Below are 20,826 nucleotides of genomic sequence, written 5' to 3'. Positions count from 1 at the left end.
CCAGTTGCAAAGCATCGCATAATAACAGAAGAGTGCACTCAACCACTCCGCCAGAACCCTTACCGAGTTTCGACGCCAGAACGTGAAGCTATTAGGCAACAAGTCGACGAAATGCTCCGCGCCGACATCATCCAGCCGTCGAAGAGCCAGTGGGCATCTTGTGTAGTCTTGGTGAAGAAAAAGGACGGAACCCTACGTTTCTGCGTCGATTATCGTCGACTGAACAAGAACACGAAGACGTATGCCCCCTATTGCCACCGCGTGACAATATTCTAAGAAGAATTATCGCTACATGTGTGAAATAATCGGGACTTGGGGAATATGTGCTGTCGCTACATTGCTCGATTTGTATTCGCATTACCGTCAACAGTCATCGTTAGATTAGTTGTGCCATCACTTTTTTTTCCTTAGATCTCATGCTGTATAAACTTTTGACTGCGATGATATACGTTCATCACTTTCTGATTTTACATCGTGAGCTACACCCATGAGTGCCGTATCTGCTCAGCGCACGTGTCTGCTCAGTGCGGACTTACTCGATAACGGGAGAGATAAACAAGGTGTGCGTAGGGGGGCGGATAACATGGCAACCGCGTCACGTGTCATCGAGGCAGACACAGTGGCATATACGTCTGCCACAATCGCTGCCATTTTTTAGGAGAGCGAGAAAAAAAGTAAGAGACGGCGCTGTCTCAGATTACGCTTATCAGGTCACGTTCGCCGTCCGTGCAAGAGCAGTCGAGTGGCAGCCGCGCATCCTTCGACGCCCAGCGGGGCGAGCTGCCGAGACTGCCACCTTCGTCGTAGGACAACGAGCAACATGGATTCCTTCTGCGGTTCGCCGCTTTGGGTGAGTTACTCGGGATGAACGCGCGGGCTCTTGTCGCGTGCTTCTCGTCGCTGGGGCGTTTTCCATCGAGTGGGGATTTGAGCGAAGCGGCGCGAGTCGAGGACGTACGAGTTCGCCATATCGGTGCACAGCGAACGTTGCCGAGGTGTCCTGAAGGCGGGCTGTTGTTGCAGTTGTCTCTTTCTCAGAACGATTCGGGTGAGAAGATGCAACGGTCCGAAGAAATGTTTACTAGCACTTGAACGATATATCCCGGTAAGCGGGTGACAGTAATGTGCCTAGTTGGCGCAGTTTCTGATGAAGGGTTAAGTGCTGACATACAAAAAAAAATTGGCAGTTTCGCCCGAGGGCAAAACACTGACTGCAATGCAAAGGTCTAGCGCTGCGCTTGAGCTTCTCGGATATTGTTCCAACTATACGCGTGTACGCGACATACGCGGGTGCACCCAAATTTCTGGCGCCCTTGAAAGCCCTGCTGTACGGCGCCTCTAATGACATCGCACAAACTCCGCTACACTGCCTGTAAAAAGCTGCGCCAGTAATATAATCTCTGATTTGAGCTCCGATATTGTTTTCCAGTCTTCACATTTATTAGTCCGAGATTTCAAATAAAGGCGTGCGCTGTGAGTGTCTCATCAATTTCTTTGTGGGCTGCCAATTTCAAAATTTTGAGCAATAATTTGGTAGAGAATGCAAGACCTTGTATGGCCAACTTTAGTGATCGACTAGTCCAGGAATATAACCCAAATATACAGCGCGGCATATAACATGGCACAAAACATACCTGTACCGAAAAAAAATCGACTTTTCACTTCTTGAACGCGGGTAACGCGCAAGCGTATACATGGGTGCCATTCATATAATTGCAATAGCGATTGTATGGACACTCTAAGCGCGTTCTGCCGTCGTAGTTGCCTATGTCGGGTAAAACTTCAGAAAAAAAGGGGGCGTTTACTCCTCCGAGGCGGATGCGCACGAGCATCCACCAATGGGCGCGCACTCTGGACCGACGTCCTGAGCCGGACGGCCGGTGACCCTGCCGTCGGAGAAGTGGCCGCCCACGCTTCGAACGGGGCCAAGTCGCGTCAGCTGTGCGCGTCAACGCCTCGTCACAGTGAATTCTCAAACTGTTTGTGATTGTCTGTCATGCCGCAAATATGACTGCGAGCTTACCATTCGGCATATTTGCCGCGTGCGTTTATTCTAAGCCGTGATCCGGCGAAGAAAAAGTGCAGCGAGCATCGCTGACGCTGCGCTACGTTTTGCCTGAAAACAGGATCCCGCGGCGACCGCTGCAAACACACATCCTGCCTGTTTGTTCCATGTCTTTTTTTATTTCGCTCCCGAGTGGAGTTACGACGAGAAAAATTTGCCAAAGTCTCGTGCCTACTGTCAGCGGCAGGGGTGTTCGTGTACTGTGTCACTGCGTTTCTCGTCGGACGGGGTGAGGTGATTCTGGCAAACCATTCTCAGGAGAAATGAGAAAAGCGTGCGCGTATAAAACAAACCTACGAACGTCTCAACAGAAAATATTCGCAAAAGGAGCCTTCAACGCAAAGATTGGTCGCCGTCAACTTAGCGTGAATGATCGTTGTCAGAAGTGAGATAGCCGAGCGTTTAGCGGCGGTGTTTAGAGCGTTTTGTAGCACCGTCGATTGATTGCTGTCCACCAGTGGTCACAGCGCGCAAGCTGTACAATGCGTGCTGTGGCACAGTCACGCATAAGGTGTGTTGTCAGCGCTCGATATGGTTTCCCACAACACAGTTCCGCTTTGCTTTTTGATTCTCGTGATATGTCGCAATTAAGTTTCCAAGACAGTGTTAAGAGAAGGGTAAAATGAAAAAATAAAACATACGAGAAGGTAGGCACAGCAGCTTGTGAACCCGCTCGTACCTCTACCCGCGTCTGTTTGTAAATGTGTATGTTTTCTTGTATTTGTATAATTTTTATTTCCTACATTTCTTGACATTTGAGATTGTCTTAGTTTTAGCGTTTGTGTGTGAATACGTGCCTGCTTCCACGCGTGTTTGCGGTTACTCCCATTTCTGTTCTTTTATTTTATGTTAGCATTAGTTCTAGTTTTCTTTCAGCAAAGTCTTTTCAGATTTTCATTAACCAATCTCAGTCAAAGCCCCAACTCCTGTAAACTGCACGGCTGGTCTCTTCCATCTCATTGAAAAGCCTTGCTCACTGGTCTACCTCTTCTCAATCTGCCTACTCGCTGTGTTTTCTGGCCTTGCTTGTGTTGTTGCCGCAATGTGATTAACCAACTTGCTCAAAACAAATTTTGATCGCCTATGAAAACAGAAAGGTTTAAAAACAAATTTCCTTAAAAGCGTCATGTGGGTTGCCCAGTAACTTTGCCTCTTCACTCTCTTCACGTTTATGCATTAGTGCATGTGGCAGCTCGCCAGAAGTTCACATGAAAGGGTGCGCATTGTGAAACAGCACCTTGCTATGCTGTTGCACTTTTCACGCTTTCAGTCGTAGTGAAGAGACGGTGTCGCTGCCCGTCACATATGCTGGTAAACATTTTCAACACGGATAACATTGTGCAGTGGGGTGTCATTTGCTGTCTGACGCTTTCATCCTTGCAAAGACATTTTTCAGTGAAAGGAGCCCAACAAAGCGGTGCACCGAGAACTTTTGCAACTTTCACCATTTTCATTGTCTGAACCTGGCCGTCGCTATGCCGATGGCTTGTGAATGAAATAATTGCCTCAATAAAACACCCTTTACGCAGCATTTTTTTAGTGCAAACAATGCTAGCACAGCTATTCAGGGTGAATAATTCTGCTTACATTCGTGTTACTTGCCCAGTCAGATAAACAAATGAATGAATGAATGAATAAAGCCTTTATTTTAAGGAAGGGGACGGCTCTAGGCCGCTGATGGGGATTAGGAGGGAAGGGAATGTGGGTACCCATACTGTTGGCTGAAACACTTCATCTCAGTCTGGGATCTTCCGCTTTATGCAGGCTCAGGTGCATGTGCAGTTCCGCCGCTCTCACATGGGCTGATCGACCCCCTCTACACTACTCGAAACAGGCCACTTTGTCTGCCATATGTCGCAATGGCTTTCTGTGCTTCAGGGTTAGTTTGCATTGTAATTCCTAGTGTTCTAATGTCTCCGTGTAGTAGATGCTGAATGTTGGATCTGCCTTGTGAAAAAGCTGCACAGCTCCAAATGAGGTGTTGCAAGTCTGCTCTGCATGACTCCTGGCAATGTGTACATCGGGTGTAAGTCTTCGCAATCGTAGCTTGTCAGGGTTGGTGCCATTTCTCAAGTATGTGCCATCGAAAGTCGTTCAGCTGCGAACGTCGACATGCGCACACATGCAATACTGACATATCCATTTTATTTACTAACATACGCAGTGTTGTTCACAATCTGGGTGAATTGCTAAGTTCCACTGACGCCACATCAGCTGATATTGTAATTTTGACAGACTTGGCTGAACGATTCTGCCCGGAATAGAAATTTTTATCCGCTAAATTGCTACTCAGTTTTTAGATGTGATCGTGCTGGTCTTGATTGTGGTATCAGATAACTTTGTGTTTTCCGTTAGATATAGCTACAGCTCTTGAGTTCATTTTCGTGCAGATCACAATGTAATTCCACAAGTTTTTGTTTTGCGTATGTTATAGAGCCCCGTCAGATCCCAGTGGTTTTTGCACTGACCTACATGACGCTTTTAACACCGTCCATAGTATGTTTCCTAATCTTTAATTTTACTCTTCGGAGACTTGAATTACCCTGAAATAAGCTGGTCCGACCACACCTGCATCATAAACGACAGGTCTTCGGAATCATCAGATTTTTTTATCGGTATGTTCGGACTTTTCTTTGACACAGCTAATAAGTGAACCAACAAGGGGTACCTCATCCACGTCCAGCATATTGGATTTACTAGTAACTACATCTGCAAATATTGTTTCAGGTATCACCTATATGCCAGGAATTTGATCATTGCCTAATAAACGTTATGTTACGTTTACCCGCTCGGACTTCAGATAATAAGACAAAAACAATATATAATTACGCGAAAGCCAATTTTCCGGCAATGAATAATGACCTCGAGGAATTTATGAATAACTTTTTGGCCAGTTTCAGCAATTGTTCCCGTGAAGAAAATTGGTGTAATTTCAAGAACAAACTGCAGGAATTACTAGACACATACATTCCACAAACCACCATCATCACAAACCCCTATTCCCCATGGTTTAATCAGACGTTAAAACGACTGGCAAACAAGAACCATCGACTATTTCACAAAGCGAAATCGTTGGAAAGGCCTGAAGCTTCGTCAAGAGTTTGGGAACATGTCGGCGTTTATAAGAGCGCCCTTAAAGAAGCTAAGAACAAGTTTCATAACGTCACTTTACCGTCAGTGCTAATAACTAAAAAAAAATTCTGGAGCATAGTAAACATGACAAATTGCCCATATCTCTAGATTCTGAATTAACTCCGACTGCACCCAGCCAGTATGCGAACTTGCTAAATTAAACATTCGGACAAGCCTTTTCTTCCGTTAGTAACACATGCTTGCCGGAATACAGTTGTGGCTACACCCTACGCGCATATTTCTGCGCACCCTCAGTCTTCTTATCATCTGGCCCAGCATAACACAGCTGCACGCTGGACTGCATGGTCGACAAAAAATAGCGCCACCGCCACGTCAGGCGAGGTATGCGTCACCAACGGTGGCTATAAAAACAGGCTGCCTGGCTGAGGAAGACGGCCTTCTACCTTCCGCTACTGGGACGAACGTAGCGTTGGTATGCCCGTCCGCTGCCATCGGTAGTCGAATAAAGAGTCGTTACGCTTTTATGTTGGCATTCGTCCTTCGGCAGACACGACATCCCACACAGCTGTGAAATTAGGTTTCCGATGGATCCAATTACTTCTCACTTCGATGGAGTTATTGGAATAATCGACCGTCTGAAAGTGTCTTGCTCTTCTGGACTTGATAGTATTCGCCCTAGAGTATAGTAAAATGATAGCAGCGTAAGCTTTACAAGTTTTTCAAATTATTTGAACAATCTTTAGATGGCCGGTGATCTACCCGAGGACTGGCTGATCGGTAAGTTGGTTCCACTTCACATATCCGGAGATCAGCACGTAGCCGTGAATTCTCGACCAATATCTTTGACCAGGATACCTTCCACGATCTGGAACATATCATAGTATAACAGCTGACAAGTTTCCTAAAATCTTTTTAGCACCCGTTGAACGTGGATTTAGAAAGTTACTTTCGTGTGAAACACAGCTATTAACATTTACCAACGATGTCCACTCTATCTTAGACAAAGGCTCAGAAGTAGGTGATATTTATTTAGACTTTAGCAAAGCTTTTGACAACGTGGCCCACAACTTGCCTTTAAAATCGGGTGCACTGAATATCGATCCAAAAATACCAACCTGGATTGAGTGCTTCCTGATCGCTCGCATTGTGCGTACTTGCTAACGGACGCCGCTCGCGCTCTTTCTGGTGCACCACAAGGAACGGTGCCCACTCCTATTCATTTATATTCATGACCTGCCTAATAACATAAACCCTTCAAACATTTGCCGTTGATTGCATAATCTACCGCGAAGTTAAAACTGCTAACGATTCCGCAGTACTACAGGTTGACTGAGCCTTAACACAGCTAAATGCAAAGTAATGCTCTTTACACGTCGACCTGCGTCAGTTTCTCCCGATTATACTATTAACAGTTCTCCACTATTACTTGTTACCCCGTACAAATATCTCGGCGTCTTTTTATAGTCTAATTTTTCCTGGAACAAACATGTAGTGCACATTATCTCTAATGCTAAGTACATGCTAGGCTATCTGAAACGAAATTTTAACGCTGCAGCGCCCTCTGTTAAGCTTCTTCTTTATACGTCCCTGGTCCGATCAAAACTCCAGTATGCTGCGCCAATTTAGAATCCAGACTGCATTACTAACAGAAGCAGTAGAAGCCACCCGTGCAGCCCACTTCATTCTTCGCAATTATAACCTTCTATCAAGCGTAACCATTATGAGGAAAACCTTAACGCTACCACCATTTGCTTTGCGCCGAAGGACATTGCGTCTGTGTCTGCTTTCAAAATTTATTACCAAAATAGTGAACTAAGATATATCCTCGTAATTTGCCAAGGCTGACGACTGGGCGTGTTGGTATAGCATATTAGAGGTTGGATTGCGCAAAATTTTGACGAGACACACAGAGAGAGAGAGAGAGGGCTCTTTATTGGAAAAACAGAGAATTTTGCCGGCGCGTATATAACTGCTGGCATGCTACTCTGTATAGGGATGGGGAATGGGATTAAAAGAGTCCAGAAAAGAGTTCGAGAAAAAAAAGGATAAAAGTAAATATGAAATGTCCGAGTGGACCTGATACTAATATTTACAGGTGACATGGCGGGTAAATTTAAGCTTTTGTATAGGAAGGATGAAATTTTTAAAGCTTTCCTATTTGACCAATTTCTGTCAGGTAATTGAACAATAAATCCAAAACCCGTCGCTGTTTTGAAGGACCGGGCATTGGACCTAAGATGCTCGGTAACGTTAACGGTTCGTGGCAAATCATGTCCATTTGGTGCTCAAAAAATTGTCTCTCGTCGCGGTACGCGGGGCATTCTAGTAATATGTGCTCAATTGTCTCTAAGTTGCGACAGTTATCACAGTATGGGTTAGTGGTAAGTCCTATGCTGTACAGATAATTGTTCGTGTATGCCACGTTCAGTCGAAGGCGATGGTACAATGTCTCTAAGTGTCGAGGAAGTGGTCGTGGAATTTTTGGTCTCATTTCTGGGTCAATGTAACGTAGGAAGTTATCTTGGTGAAGCGGCAGATTAAAGATGCGGTCTTTTTCTTGATAGGCATATTTTTTTGCCATGTTTGAAGCATCGGCTTTTGTAAAATATGTTCTTTTGAACTTGCGGTATTGGAGTCCATTTCTGGCGGCTTCGTCCGCTCTTTCATTTCCCGAAATGCCGGCATGGCCAGGTATCCACTGGAACTTTATGCAATGCCCAGCAATCTTAGCCCTGTGGTGAAGATAAGCAATGTCAAATGCTGCTGGTTGATTATTGCAACGCTTGTGCCTGTTCCAGATACTTTGTAGGGCTCCTTTTGAGTCTGTGAAAATCACCCATGTCCTTGGCGGCTGCTGTCGAAGTACATACACAAGGGCCTCCTTAATGCCATATAGCTCCGCTAAAGTAGATGATGTCGCTCGCTCAAGACGAAACGAGAATCGTTGCCCTGTAGAGGGTACAAAAAGTCCGCATGATGAACGATGTGGAGTTGTAGAGCCATCTGTGAAAATGTGCGTTGCGGCTGCGTATTCTTTGTGCATATATTCTAAAGCTATCTGATAAGTCGCTGCCTGAGGCATTTTCTTTTTCGCACTGATTCCAGGTATATATGGCACGATTTCCAGTGGGGACAGTGTCCATGGTGAAATGTTTCGCGGCATAATTTGTGACGCCTGAGCAGGAATCGAAATAGATATGCTTCCGACGGCCTGCCCAAAGCTAGATGTAGCACGGGTCTGGAAATATCCTTTAAAAAGTGAGTCTTCGTATGAATGACGTGGCGGAGGTGTATCCGAAGTGTCTCCTGCGAACATAGCACTTCCAGAGGCAGGCATCCAGCTTCTGCTACAGTCCCTGACCGGGATGACCCCTTCGGAAGGCCAAGACATACGCGAAGGCAGTTGTTTCGTGCTGCCTCGAGTTTTCTCTTGCTTGTGGGAGATATTTTGTGCAGGATCGGGAGGTAATATCGTAGTGTTCCGTCGACGTAGGCCTTATGGAGGAGCACCATTGATCTACAGTTGCTGCCCCACTGTGTTCCGGCTAAAAATCGGAATACGTGCGACGCCGAGGAAATCTTCACACTCAGTTTTTTCACTTGGGGCGACCATGTGAGGTTCCTATCGATAGTCACTCCAAGAAACCTTTGCGTCTTGACGTATGGAAGGGCACGACCACCCAACACTAGTGGGTATTTTTCCATACACCTCCGCGTGAAAGCCATGGCAACGCTTTTGTCGGGGGACAATTTCAGACCCCTTGGATTTAGGTAGGCCGATATATTTGCTAGCGCTCTCTGGAGGCGTTGTTGGGTGGTACTGCGGGAACGCGCCGCACTCCAAATGCAGATGTCGTCCGCATACAGTGTGATTTTGACGCCGGGGGGCAGGTTTCTTTTCAGATGGATGAGGACTAAATTAAATAATACCGGGCTTAACACAGCTCCTTGTGGCACTCCCTTCTCGACGGCATAAAGCGCCGTGGGGCCATCCGGGGTACACATGAAAAGTTGGCGTCCTTGAAGATAGTCTTCAATCCATGCGTAGAGCCGTCCTCCAAGACCAAGGGTTTCCAAAGCGTCAAGTATTGCTTTATGATAGACCGAATCATATGCTGCCTTAATGTCTAAAAATAATGCAGTAGGTATGTTTCCAGAGACCAATTCCTCTTCAATTGATGAGACCAAGGCAATGACATTATCAATTGCGGATCTATTTTGCCGGAAGCCATTCATTTCCTCCGGGTAAACTTTTGCAGTTTCCAAGAACCAATTTAGTCGTTTGTAGATCATTTTTTCGAATAGCTTCCCTACGCAGCTAAGCAGAGATATGGGTCTGAAGGAGGCGTAATTTGTTGGCTGCTTCGCTGGTTTCAATATAGGAATGACTTTCGCAAGCTTCCATTCCGTAGGAACCTCCCCAGTTATCCATGAGGCGTTGTAGTATTCCAGAAGGCGTAGGCGAGATGTGTGGCCTAGATTTGCGAGCGCTGCATAACTCACGCCGTCATGGCCAGGTGATGATCGCTTGTTTACGTCGCCGATTGCTGCCGTGAGCTCTTCGATGGTGAATGGTAATTCTAAGTCAGGAAGGGTAGCTCGAGGTGGACTAGGCTGACGACTTGCAATTTGCCGCAAAGGTTGTGCCCCGTTGGAAAGGAGCCTGCAGTACTGCTCTGCCACCTCTTTCAGGGATGCGCGCTCATGTAATGAGAGGGCGATAAAAGGATACAGCTGTTGCGGCTCTTTGCGAATGCCTCTGACGACTCGCCAGATTTTGCTCAGCGGTTGTCGTATGTCCAGTGTCCCACAAAAGTCCCTCCACCTTTTTCGGTCCAGTTTGGTGAGGTAACGTCGTATATGTCTTTGTGTCCGTCGACAAGTTCTGAGGTCTTCGATATCCTTCGTACGTAGAGCCTTCCTTTCGGCACGCCTTCGAATGGCACATAACCTTTCAAATTCCTCGTCGTTCGTTGGTATATTACAATGCTTAGTGGCAGAGCGGGTACTTTGTTTGAGGCAATGAGCTATTGTCGGTATTTCCGTATTCGTAGTTGAGGCTGTGATTCCTTTGTCTACGGCTGCTGTGTAAGCTTCCCAGTCTACCGACTTCAGTTTCACTTTTCTGGGCGACGTCCGAAAATGGAGGGCAGAGATTAGGATCGGGTAGTGATCACTACCTCGAGTCTCGAAATCTGTACACCATCCGAACATAGGGGCCGCTTGACTTGATACGAATGTGACGTCAATGCAGCTAACAGTCGTCGGATTTTTCAGGTATGTTATGCTGCCATCGTTCAAGGGCTCTATATTGTATTTTGCAAAAAGCTTCGCCAGCTTGGCACCCCGAGCACATGTATGTGAACTGCCCCAGATCTCGTTATGTGCGTTGAAATCGCCACAAATAATATGTGGAGACTGAGTGTTTGTCAACAAGTTTTCCAATCTTGTCACGTCGAAAGGTGATCCTGGTTCCAAGTAGACGCCGATCAGGGTAAACACTTTAGATGCAATCACTGTGGTTGCGCAAATATATTCGTTCTTGTCATGTGGTGCTACGTCAATCGCAGAGGCAGGTATGTCGTTGCGAAATCCAACGAGAAGTCGGCTAATTCCATTTTGTCGCCTTGAATGATGAAAATAATACCCCTTTATCCTAAAGTGCTCGTCGACGCGAGACTCGGAAATGACTAAAAAAGGGAATCGGTACACTCGCGTAAGATGCTTAAAGTCTGCTAACTTAGAGCGCAAGCCGCGAGCGTTCCACTGGAATATAGTACATGTGCGGAAGTGTTTGTTGGTGGACACCGCTTGTGAGACGATTGTTGGCGAAGCCATCGTTGCTACTGCGAAGAATCACGGCTTTGCGCCGTGAAAGAAGACGACACTAGCGGTTCCAAAGCCAGGACGGCCTCTATTTCAGGGATGCTCTTAAATGATGGGCTGGCACGCAGAATAGCCTTGATTGCGGCGAACATCATGGAAATCAGCATACTTGGTATCTCATTTGCAGTGCTACCATCTAACAACTTTTCTTGGTTCTTCCTGTTCTTCTGCTGCGACCTTGAGGACACTTGTTGCTGTCGTGGGCTTGAGGTTATATCACTTGAAGCCTTTGATGGATTCGTTACAGTTGAAGGCCTTTGCTGGTTTTCTTTCACGACTGAGGCGTAGGACTTTTTCAAAGCCGTGTCGCTGCGCTGCACCGTGTCGTGTTGCGTTTGGTTTGTAGATGTATACATCACATCCGGATTCGGTGGTGGTTCTCGTCGTTTCCGCACTTTTCCTTGGATTTGCTCCATCGTCCGTGCAAGAGTGGCTGATTTCTTCTTAGGACACCCTCCGTATGACGCAGCATGCTCAGCTCCACAGTTTGCACACCGAGGCTGGGAACGTGACGTACACTCCTTATGCGTATGTGGACCAGCGCATATCTTGCAGCGGATGGGGCCTTTACAATATTTCGCTATATGTCCATGTCTTTGACATCTGAAACATTGAGTAGCAGACCCCATGTATTCCGTCACAGGATAACTGCAGAATCCAAGCGACACTCGGTTTGGTAAAGGGGCGTCCTTAGAGAATTCCAGGATGACCGAGCGTCTTCGGGTTTCCGTTACTACGCCATCTTCGTTAGGGACGTAGAAAACTTGCCTTTTAGCAGATATGACTCCTTGTTCGCTCAAATACTCCTTGAGGTCGTCATCTGAGTACTCAACAGGAACGTCCTGTATCCTCCCGTACGTGGCAGAGTAGGAGTATGGAACTCGAGCTTCTACAGGAATACCCGATAGATCTGTCACTGTGAGGAGACGATTGGCTGCAGGAAGTGTAGACACTGTCACCATGAGGCTGCCATCCTTGTTGAGACGGTGGCTGAGTATCTTTTCTTGGGCTGTTGTCACGACCGCAGAAGCCAGAAGATTTGGGTTTACTTTCCATAAGCTGCTGTCAGGCTGAGTTGGCTTGAATATAACAGGAACACCTGCGGCTCTTTTCTTTTTGTAAGAGACAACAGTGAAGGCTGTCTGGTCCATCTCTTCGTTGTCTCCTGTAGATTGCCTTGCGTCGATGTCATCTTCACGTAGCCTTTTCCTTGCTTGCTCATCTTCTCTGTGGTCTACAGGAGCAACGTGCTGACCTGATTGCTGATTGCTTGCGACGGATGCCATCAGAGCATCACGAAGGTTGGCCGACGGCGGAGGCTCGCCGCGCTGCTTCGGTCCGGTGCGCTTCGGGAGCCGCTTGCTGTGCTTCTCTCGCAGGACGGTGACACCCAGGCCGGCGTTCGGTGAAAGAGAGGCACAAAGAGTAAAAAGGCGCTCTACACTTGCTAAAAAAGACTTAAAATTACAGACGGGCGTTCGGAAGCGAGCCTATCGCTCGTCGTCTTCTTCGTCGTCTTCTTCTGTGTGTCTCGTCAAAATGTTGCGCAATCCAACCTCTAATATCCTCATAATCCCTCCCAGTTACATTACACGGCGCATTGATCATTCGTGCAAGGTCCGCATTCCACGTTGTCACACATCTGCATACTTGTACTCATTTTATCCAAACACAGCATCGGAGTGGAACCACCTATATGCTTACTAACACTTTCGAAGAACTTAAGAAACGGTTAGACAATCTGTATTCTGTTAGCTAAATTGCGTATTGAAGTTTTTGCTTCTTTTGTTGTGATAAACGACGATATTACCATGTGTTATGCATTGTTGCTGCAGTATCATTGTAACTAGTTTTGCACAATTACTTGTTCGTTCGTAAGGTATACCGGTTCGTTTTCATGTCGTTACTAGTATACCTTTGAGTATGTGTATGCATGTGTTTCGAAGTTGTATAAATATCTGTTTTGTACTGTGCCACTCCCCTCAATGGTGTACGTGTAACAAACAAAGAATAAAGCAGAGAGGCACGCGCTTTCTGCCATGGCGCGCATGGTCCCTGGGGGGGGGGGGGGGGCGGCGTTGTACTCCGCGAGCAACTGCACATTCCGCGGCCGCCCGCATTATCTTGAAAACGATCTACAGAGTAGGTGTACCGACGGCTCATGGGTGCTGTGTTGTTGCCGTTAAGCTTGCGTAGAAGCGACGGACCGCCGGATGGTCACTTCGCTCGCTGCTGCAGCCGCACTTCCTCATTCTCCACGGGCACGTTCGGCACCAGCACCCGAATGCCGTATTGCCCACCATTGTAGAGAATCCGCCGAATTTGCACAAACTGTATCCGGGGGTGATCTCAGCCGCTCCTCAACAGAGTTCAGCTTGGGCAATTGAGGTGACTTGAGGGTGAATTGAGGTGAATTGGGCAATTGAGGTTGGAAGTGCAGAACGAGGGGACCTGACCCATCCGGAGTGAGCCTTGGCAGGTGTTGCAAACGTTGAAGGTTGTAAAGTCAGTCTCAGAACAATCTTCCTCCAGCATGGGAATCCAAGCTTCGTGGGCGGAAGCGATGTCTCGCAGATGCCAGAGGCAATCCCACGCACTGCAGACGCTCCCAAACAGGTTATTGCTGAAATATTTTGGTGGCGCACGTGTGAAGCCGGACATTCTGTTCGGAGTTGCGGGCTTCGCGCACGACACTGCACTGGGTGTCCAAAAAGCTTCGCGTCGTTCAGTCTCTAAGCTACGGCCTCTCGCCTGGTACACCGTCGCAAGTCACCTAGCCCGTTCCTCGCGAGTCTCCTGGGCACGCGAAGCCCGCGCCTTCTGCCGGACTTGTTCAGCTCGGCGACTTCGCGGTCGGCCTGCCGGCGTTTGCGTTGCTGCTCCGTCATTCTTTGTCGGCCACTCGATCACGACACGAACCCAGTAGCTCCACACACTTGCCGCAACTGCCAGAGGAGGTCAACCCAGCGCGCCCATGCCTACCTTCCAGGCGCTTTCCTCCTTCGCTTCCTTCGCGGCTTCACATACATTCGCCGATTTACCTTGCTGGCCGGTTAGCTTGCGCGTAATATATGCGGAACCTCACGACAACGCCGACGGTTAAAATTCGCCTGGAGGGTCCATATAATTCCTATCGCAGTATCCCAGGAACTGGAGATGCTGGTGCAAGGTCAATGAAAGAACCGACTCGTGCGGACGTCGGTCACGTAGCCTTGCCCCACGCATCTGATATTCTTATGGAACTCGTGTGCACATACATGCTGCATGTAAACCTGCATTCGTGATCTGTGATGATCGCACAAATAAGCCAATATATCCCGAATATTTCGTTTCGAAACTGTACTTTGATTCGATGCTGCCTTTCGAGTGATCATACTGGTTTATGCATAAAAAGGGTGCGCAATTTTCAGAAGCGTTAGCGCACATTCCCGTTTAGAATATATGCGCAGCAAAGCAGGCCGATAAAAAATGTCAACCTAATTTAAAAACAAAGCTATAGTTGCAGCTACCACGCATTCAAAGGCGTCTTCACCTTTAAACTACGATTGATTTGTGTTGGTGCGAGACATTTTAACGGTTCAATGACAGGAAGCAAGAAAAAAAAAGTTCTCTGATAGTTGTTTCGCAGTAGATTGCTGAGCTGGGTTAACACGCTTGATGTAATACTGCACAGTCGCACTCAAAGAAAATGGACTTGCTTTCATGACAGAAGTAACGGGACGATGAGCAAAACGAGAACAAGGTGAAAGCGGGAGCCAACGTATCCACAAGTGGACTTGTGTTCTTCGAATTGACATATGCTTTCCTCGCCGCCGTATATATAGGTGGGGTTCTTCTAAAAGGGAGAGGGCGTATATAAGACGGGTGGGTGCGGCAACGAGCGAAGGCGTGTCAGCGGCGAGGGTGTCGAATTGAGGATAAAGGAATGCTGTGCACAAGGCCAGTGACACGGCCGTCTGTCAATCACGTGTCAAAGCCCGTGTGTCAGCCGGCGTGTCAACGGCGTCTGTGGGCCTTCGATTACCTGTTTCGCTGGTGGTCGTGGGCTATCGTGTCTCCGAAAGAAATAATAGGAGCGGCAGAAACCGGTGCTTGTGAAAAAAAGAACATACTGAAGGCACACAGCAGAATGCAATTACAGACACACAGCACGTCAGCGAAGACTATTGCGCGTTGCACCCCCATGTTTAGTAGGACGTTCTGGTGGGCTAGTTGGTTCATAACATTAAGCGTTTTTTGTAAATGCGCGAAAGAAATGAGGGCGCACACACCACACCACGAGCGCCTACTGCCAACTGTTTATTTTTTGATAAACAAGCAACATGCATATATCTCATTCAGGAACCTGTACACGTGTCCGCATTGTCACCCTCACATGTGCCGATAAACATAAGACAAAGTTATCTGCTGGGTAACGGTGTAGACCAAAATTTCGACAAGCTATCACTAAAATAACCGTGAGCCCTTCTTGCTGTATTATAAAATATGGAGGTATAAAATAAGAAAAAAGAACAGGGAAAAAAACGAAGAGACCGCGAACATGTGAAGCAATGATATGACACTTAACGAATAACCAGTTTAAAGGTGTAGGATGAGGGCAGAAAATCGTTTGAAGAAAACAAAGGCAAAAAGCATAACGAAGGGGGAATATCACTCCGTCAACAAATGTGGCAATGATGTCATGAAGGCTGAAAAAATGGCTTACAGAGAACGATAGAAATGAGGGTGACGGCGACCGAATGAACAAACGTGGCTACGGAAAGAGTGAAACCTCGTGGAAAAACTAACGCTCGGCCGCAATCGCAGCACAACGCCAACCTACAACAAAAACGAACAGACAAAAATCCAGGAAATCCTAGACCATCAAAAGAATTCTTTTTACAAGGCGTATTCCTGAAAATTGACTTCTTGTAACGAGACAGATGGCGAGCTAATACATTTGTTGCCATTTTTTTACTATGTAGAACGCTTCGACAATCTCCCTTTCAATCTTATCCCTCGAATGGTACAGGCACGTTGTGTTATTAAAATTTGCTTTACAAAGGTTTTCTTCCGCCCTCCTCTTTTCCTGTGCATCTGTCGCAGTGTAGGGCCAAAGTGCCTCCTGCCTTGTTTTACATGCCACTGATGATCCCGTGCACTTTCATTGAAACACCTGCCCGCTTTTCCAAATACATGTGAGGGGGATCGAATACACTACCCCACAAACACAATCTGTGTAGTGCATTTCGTTTCTAATTGAACACTGAGGCCTGCTTTCTCTTGCCTGCTACCATGCGGCAAACTACTCGGCTTGCATGGGGTCGAAAAAACGACCTGGACCCCGCAGCGGCTTGCCACTTTTTGATGTTGTGCGGCACTCGATGAATATAGGGCATGACCTGTAGTTTGTTTCCTAATAGCCTCTTTCTGTTGATTTTTACCTTTCAGTTTTTGCAAGAAGCTTTCGCAGGCGCCAGTGATTAAACTGAGGGTAACCTGCCGAGAGAAATCTCCTAACTTGCTGATTGAAACTGATTTCTAATTTATGCTCGCATGATGTTTCGAGGGCGGACTTGCAAGCTAGGGTAGTGTTGGCTCTCTTAGCTAATTTGGAATGTGCTCATTCAAACGGCAACGGGGTCTTTTTGTCCTCGGGTGGTAATACCAACAGATGTGTTTATCGTCAAAATGAAGACAGGTCCAAAAATTGAAGGGAGTTATCCCTGGGTAACTCTGGCGAAATGCGAGAACACCCGTGTGCCCAGATTTAGGTGCACGTTAAAGAACCCCAGGTGGTCGAGATTTCCAGAGTCCTCCACTACGGCGTGCCTCATCAGAAAGGGGTTTTGGCACGTAAAACCCAGTAACTTAATTGTAATCCCCGACTAACTCTTCGGTGAATGTGAGCGCCCCCCCCCCCTGGCCGAAACTGATTGGAATATCTAATACTCGATCTGCGGTATTATGAAGCATATCTTGTGCGGACACGTGGAGTATGACTAAGTCGTCATCGACATAGCGGAAAACGGGCACGACATGATGCCCGGAAATTTGTTGCTGAACTTGTTGATCAAACGCCGACAGATATATATCGCGAAGAATAGGTGCAACTGATGAACCTCTACAAATTCCAGCCTTCTGCACATCGCATTTTTCATCATACTCAATGGCTGTGGAATTTAAATAAAAGCTTAACAGTTAAAGGAAATGCTCTGTGCTCACCCCTGCCGTATTCTGAAAGGCTCCGGTCTCTTGAATTTATTGCCTGCGCTCGTGGTGTGCGTTTCTTTCGTGTGCACTCATTTTTCTTCGCGCAGTTATAAGAAACATCTAAAGCATCTACAGGGGCACACTCCATTAGCGGAAGGCACACAGCAGAACACAATTTCAGAAACAGCAGGTGACTGGAAATCATGCAATATACGGCATAGAATTCCAAGAGAGTGGAAACCACGTTGCGCATATTTAAAGCATGGAGAAGCTTAGCGTTTTGTCCAATACACACCAAGATCTTTCATTTCATCGGTTGTGGGCAGTGGTGCATCCAGAAGGGTGTATTAAAATTTCATATGGTGTTTTCCGGGTGCAACTTAAGTTTGGAAGCATTTAATGGTTCCTTATTGTTTCTGCACCAGTCCGAGAATGAAAAAGATTTCATTCTCGAGGTCAATGCAGCGGTGAACACTGTCGAGTATCAAATAGCTTTAAGTCGTCAGCACACAGAGATGCTGTTCATTTATTCAAATGTTCTTAGCACTAACAGAAAGCAGGTAATGCCATACTCATCCAAACACCTTTGACGCAGCGCAAAGGATGGATATGGCCAGCAGCTAGTAAGTGCACGTCCAGCGCCAGATTTGTTCACGCGCAATCTCTTTCCGAGTGCTAGAAAACGTACTAGACTTTAGGGAATTATTGAAGATGCTTGCGAGAACTGGGAACAAGTCTGCTTCCATGCGTCTCAAGCAGCGCAGGAGGAGTACCATCAGCACCACAACAAAAGGATGGTTTGAGGCGCTTCGCACGGTTGAAAACAAGGTATTCATTGACTTATAGCGTACACAGTGTGCCCCGACTGAGAAAGATGGTTATTTTAATATTTTACACCACATACTGAACAGAAATATTCTGCAATGGCATGAGCAGTGTTGGAGACATCGCCATTTCCTCCAAGACATATCTCTTGTGGGGTCCTCTCACACCCGTGCTCTTGGGACAAAGGAACGACAACACAGTAGTGCAAACAATCACAAGGGCATTTATTGCACCTTTCATAGATCAGTGCCTGCTAGCCGAGTTGCTATCCACAAAACATGCCGATGGGCGCGCGACAAATCTAGAAGTCTGACTCACCGCGACCGGAAGCGAGCGAATATGTTCGCCCCATGCTGGATCCCAAGGCCTGGTCGTTCGCGTGTATGGTCACGCGAATCGTGGCGCGTTCGAGGGCGGCCACGCGAGGCGGTCTCGCAGAAGCATGGGTCGGCGCGCACGCGGAAGACGTCCCCGCCGCGCGCCGACCGGGCAAGAGGGTCGCTGCACGTGCGGCACGACCGTCCCGCTTCCCGTCTCGAACCCCACAGCCCGAGCGCCTTGTCTCCCGACGCCCGAGTAACCCCGCAGCGGCGCGACGCTCGCGCCATCTCTCGCACCGCGCTTGTACCACCCGACCGCCGCGGGCGCCAGGCCACGCGGCGGGCGAAGCCGCCCTGCAGGAGACGAGCCATGCGGGAAAACTAGATCTCAGGGGAGGCGTGAGAGTCACGCATCCCCACATCCCCCCAACCTTAAATCACTACATATTCCGGCGAGACATGTGACACGGTCTAACATCAAACTGTGCTTCGCAAACAAGGTAGAACATTAAACAGTGGTCGCGCCGAAGAAATGTCCGCACGCTGTCCATAACATGCGAGCCGACATTGTCCTTGGGTGCACCGCTGGCGTCCGCCGGTCACAGCGGCAGCTTTGCAGAGTCGACGGCACGATGCCAGGCCAGGACTCCGGAGACGACGACGCGAGAGTCGGTACGAACAAGCGTCGCTCGCGCCGACGCGCCCTGCTGGGAAGAGCCGCCGTAGCTGTCGGTGACCGCCGGCTCTTTTGTCCGCCACCGAGGGTTGTGAGCTGGATGCAGGAGGCCGCCGAAGCCGCCGCGCCGAACTGGCCACAGCATCACCATCGCCCGGGGTGGCTCGATCGTAGTCCGGGGCAGCAGCAGACGATGTGCAGGTGACGGCAAACCAGGGGTGACTCCAATCACGCTGCGTAAACTCAACACACTCGGCAAACACTAAAGTAGTGCAAGGGAGAGGAATTATGCATGCGCATCGCCCACGTGGTACGATGTTCAACTCGGCTAGCAAAAGATCGGGCAGCTACTCAGATGCTAAGTTCACGTGAACGAAGCTCGCTTTCTTGAGTCGAACGAGTAATTTCAGTTCGTGCGAGGCTAAATAGAATGAGGGAAGCGAATTGCAACACCTCAACGCCACGGTCCACCAGGTTGTGTCCCTCCACGTGCGACAGGCAGCTTCGTAAAGCCTTAGGCCTAAAGCGTCGCTACCCTTACAACAACCGGCATCCAAAAACAACACCCAAAATGGGCGCAAAACAGGCAGCCGCGAGGAGACGTTAGCTCTGTGAGGTGGTCCTACTCCGCTCGGTGCACAAAGCATCCGAGTTGACGGCGCCCACCGTCCCAGACGGTGTCGGAGCGCCCGGTGCCAGGCCGCAATACCAGTCAGCCCGTAGTGGCACCCGTGGCCCGCTGCCACCCGGCTCCCAGAGCCGCGACTTCATCCGAGTCAAAGAGATAGAAGAAGCTATTTACATAAGAAATTCGGATCACCCACGAGGCTTCCGTACTCACTCGCTTCAGGCTTGCCACTGCTCTGCGGGCGCTCAGCCTCGCTCTCCCAGGATGCAGACCACGTGGCTCTCGTACCGACGAATGCCATTAAGAAAAAACACTTGCAAAAAGGCTTAGCATGTTGACATGTTCAAACACACTACCGCCACCATCACCTCGCTCAAGAAAGCACGCCGCCGACGCTAGCGATCAAAATTCACGCTAGGCCTACGCTTCGGTTCAAACAAAGGTATCGAACGAAGCAAACTGTTAAAACTATCGTCCGATGCCCCAAGAGCCCCACGTTGGGCGCCAGATGTGGGGTCCTCTCACACCCGTGCTCTTGGGACAAAGGAACGACAACACAGTAGTGCAAACAATCAAAAGGGCATTTATTGCACCTTTCATAGATCAGTGCCTGCTAGCCGAGTTGCTATCCACAAAACATGCCGATGGGCGCGCGACAAATCTAGAAGTCTGACTCACCGCGACCGGAAGCGAGCGAATATGTTCGCCCCATGCTGGATCCCAAGGCCTGGTCGTTCGCGTGTATGGTCACGCGAATCGTGGCGCGTTCGAGGGCGGCCACGCGAGGCGGTCTCGCAGAAGCATGGGTCGGCGCGCACGCGGAAGACGTCCCCGCCGCGCGCCGACCGGGCAAGAGGGTCGCTGCACGTGCGGCACGACCGTCCCGCTTCCCGTCTCGAACCCCACAGCCCGAGCGCCTTGTCTCCCGACGCCCGAGTAACCCCGCAGCGGCGCGACGCTCGCGCCATCTCTCGCACCGCGCTTGTACCACCCGACCGCCGCGGGCGCCAGGCCACGCGGCGGGCGAAGCCGCCCTGCAGGAGACGAGCCATGCGGGAAAACTAGATCTCAGGGGAGGCGTGAGAGTCACGCATCCCCACACTCTTCGGCGCTCTTCAGAAGAGTGAGAGCGCACGAAGCT

General features: G+C 48.6%; 1 protein-coding gene across 2 annotated transcripts in view; it reads left to right on the top strand.

The window, feature by feature from the left end:
* Nucleotides 1-691: 691 nt before the first annotated feature.
* Nucleotides 692-20,826, top strand: part of LOC142567821 (multidrug resistance-associated protein 1-like) — a 211,265-nt gene continuing 191,130 nt past the window's right edge. Inside the window, exon 1 of one of the 2 annotated variants that reach the window (XM_075677969.1) lies at nt 692-850. In XM_075677969.1, coding sequence (XP_075534084.1) covers nt 821-850 — 30 coding nt within the window. In that variant the 5' untranslated portion in view covers nt 692-820. The remainder of the gene's footprint in view (nt 851-20,826) is intronic. The other variant, XM_075677970.1, reaches the window with a different exon arrangement.

The sequence above is a fragment of the Dermacentor variabilis genome, unplaced genomic scaffold (genome assembly GCF_050947875.1).
Source record: "Dermacentor variabilis isolate Ectoservices unplaced genomic scaffold, ASM5094787v1 scaffold_14, whole genome shotgun sequence".
Taxonomy (NCBI): Eukaryota; Metazoa; Arthropoda; class Arachnida; order Ixodida; family Ixodidae; genus Dermacentor; species Dermacentor variabilis.
This window is presented reverse-complemented; position numbering and strand designations above follow the sequence as displayed.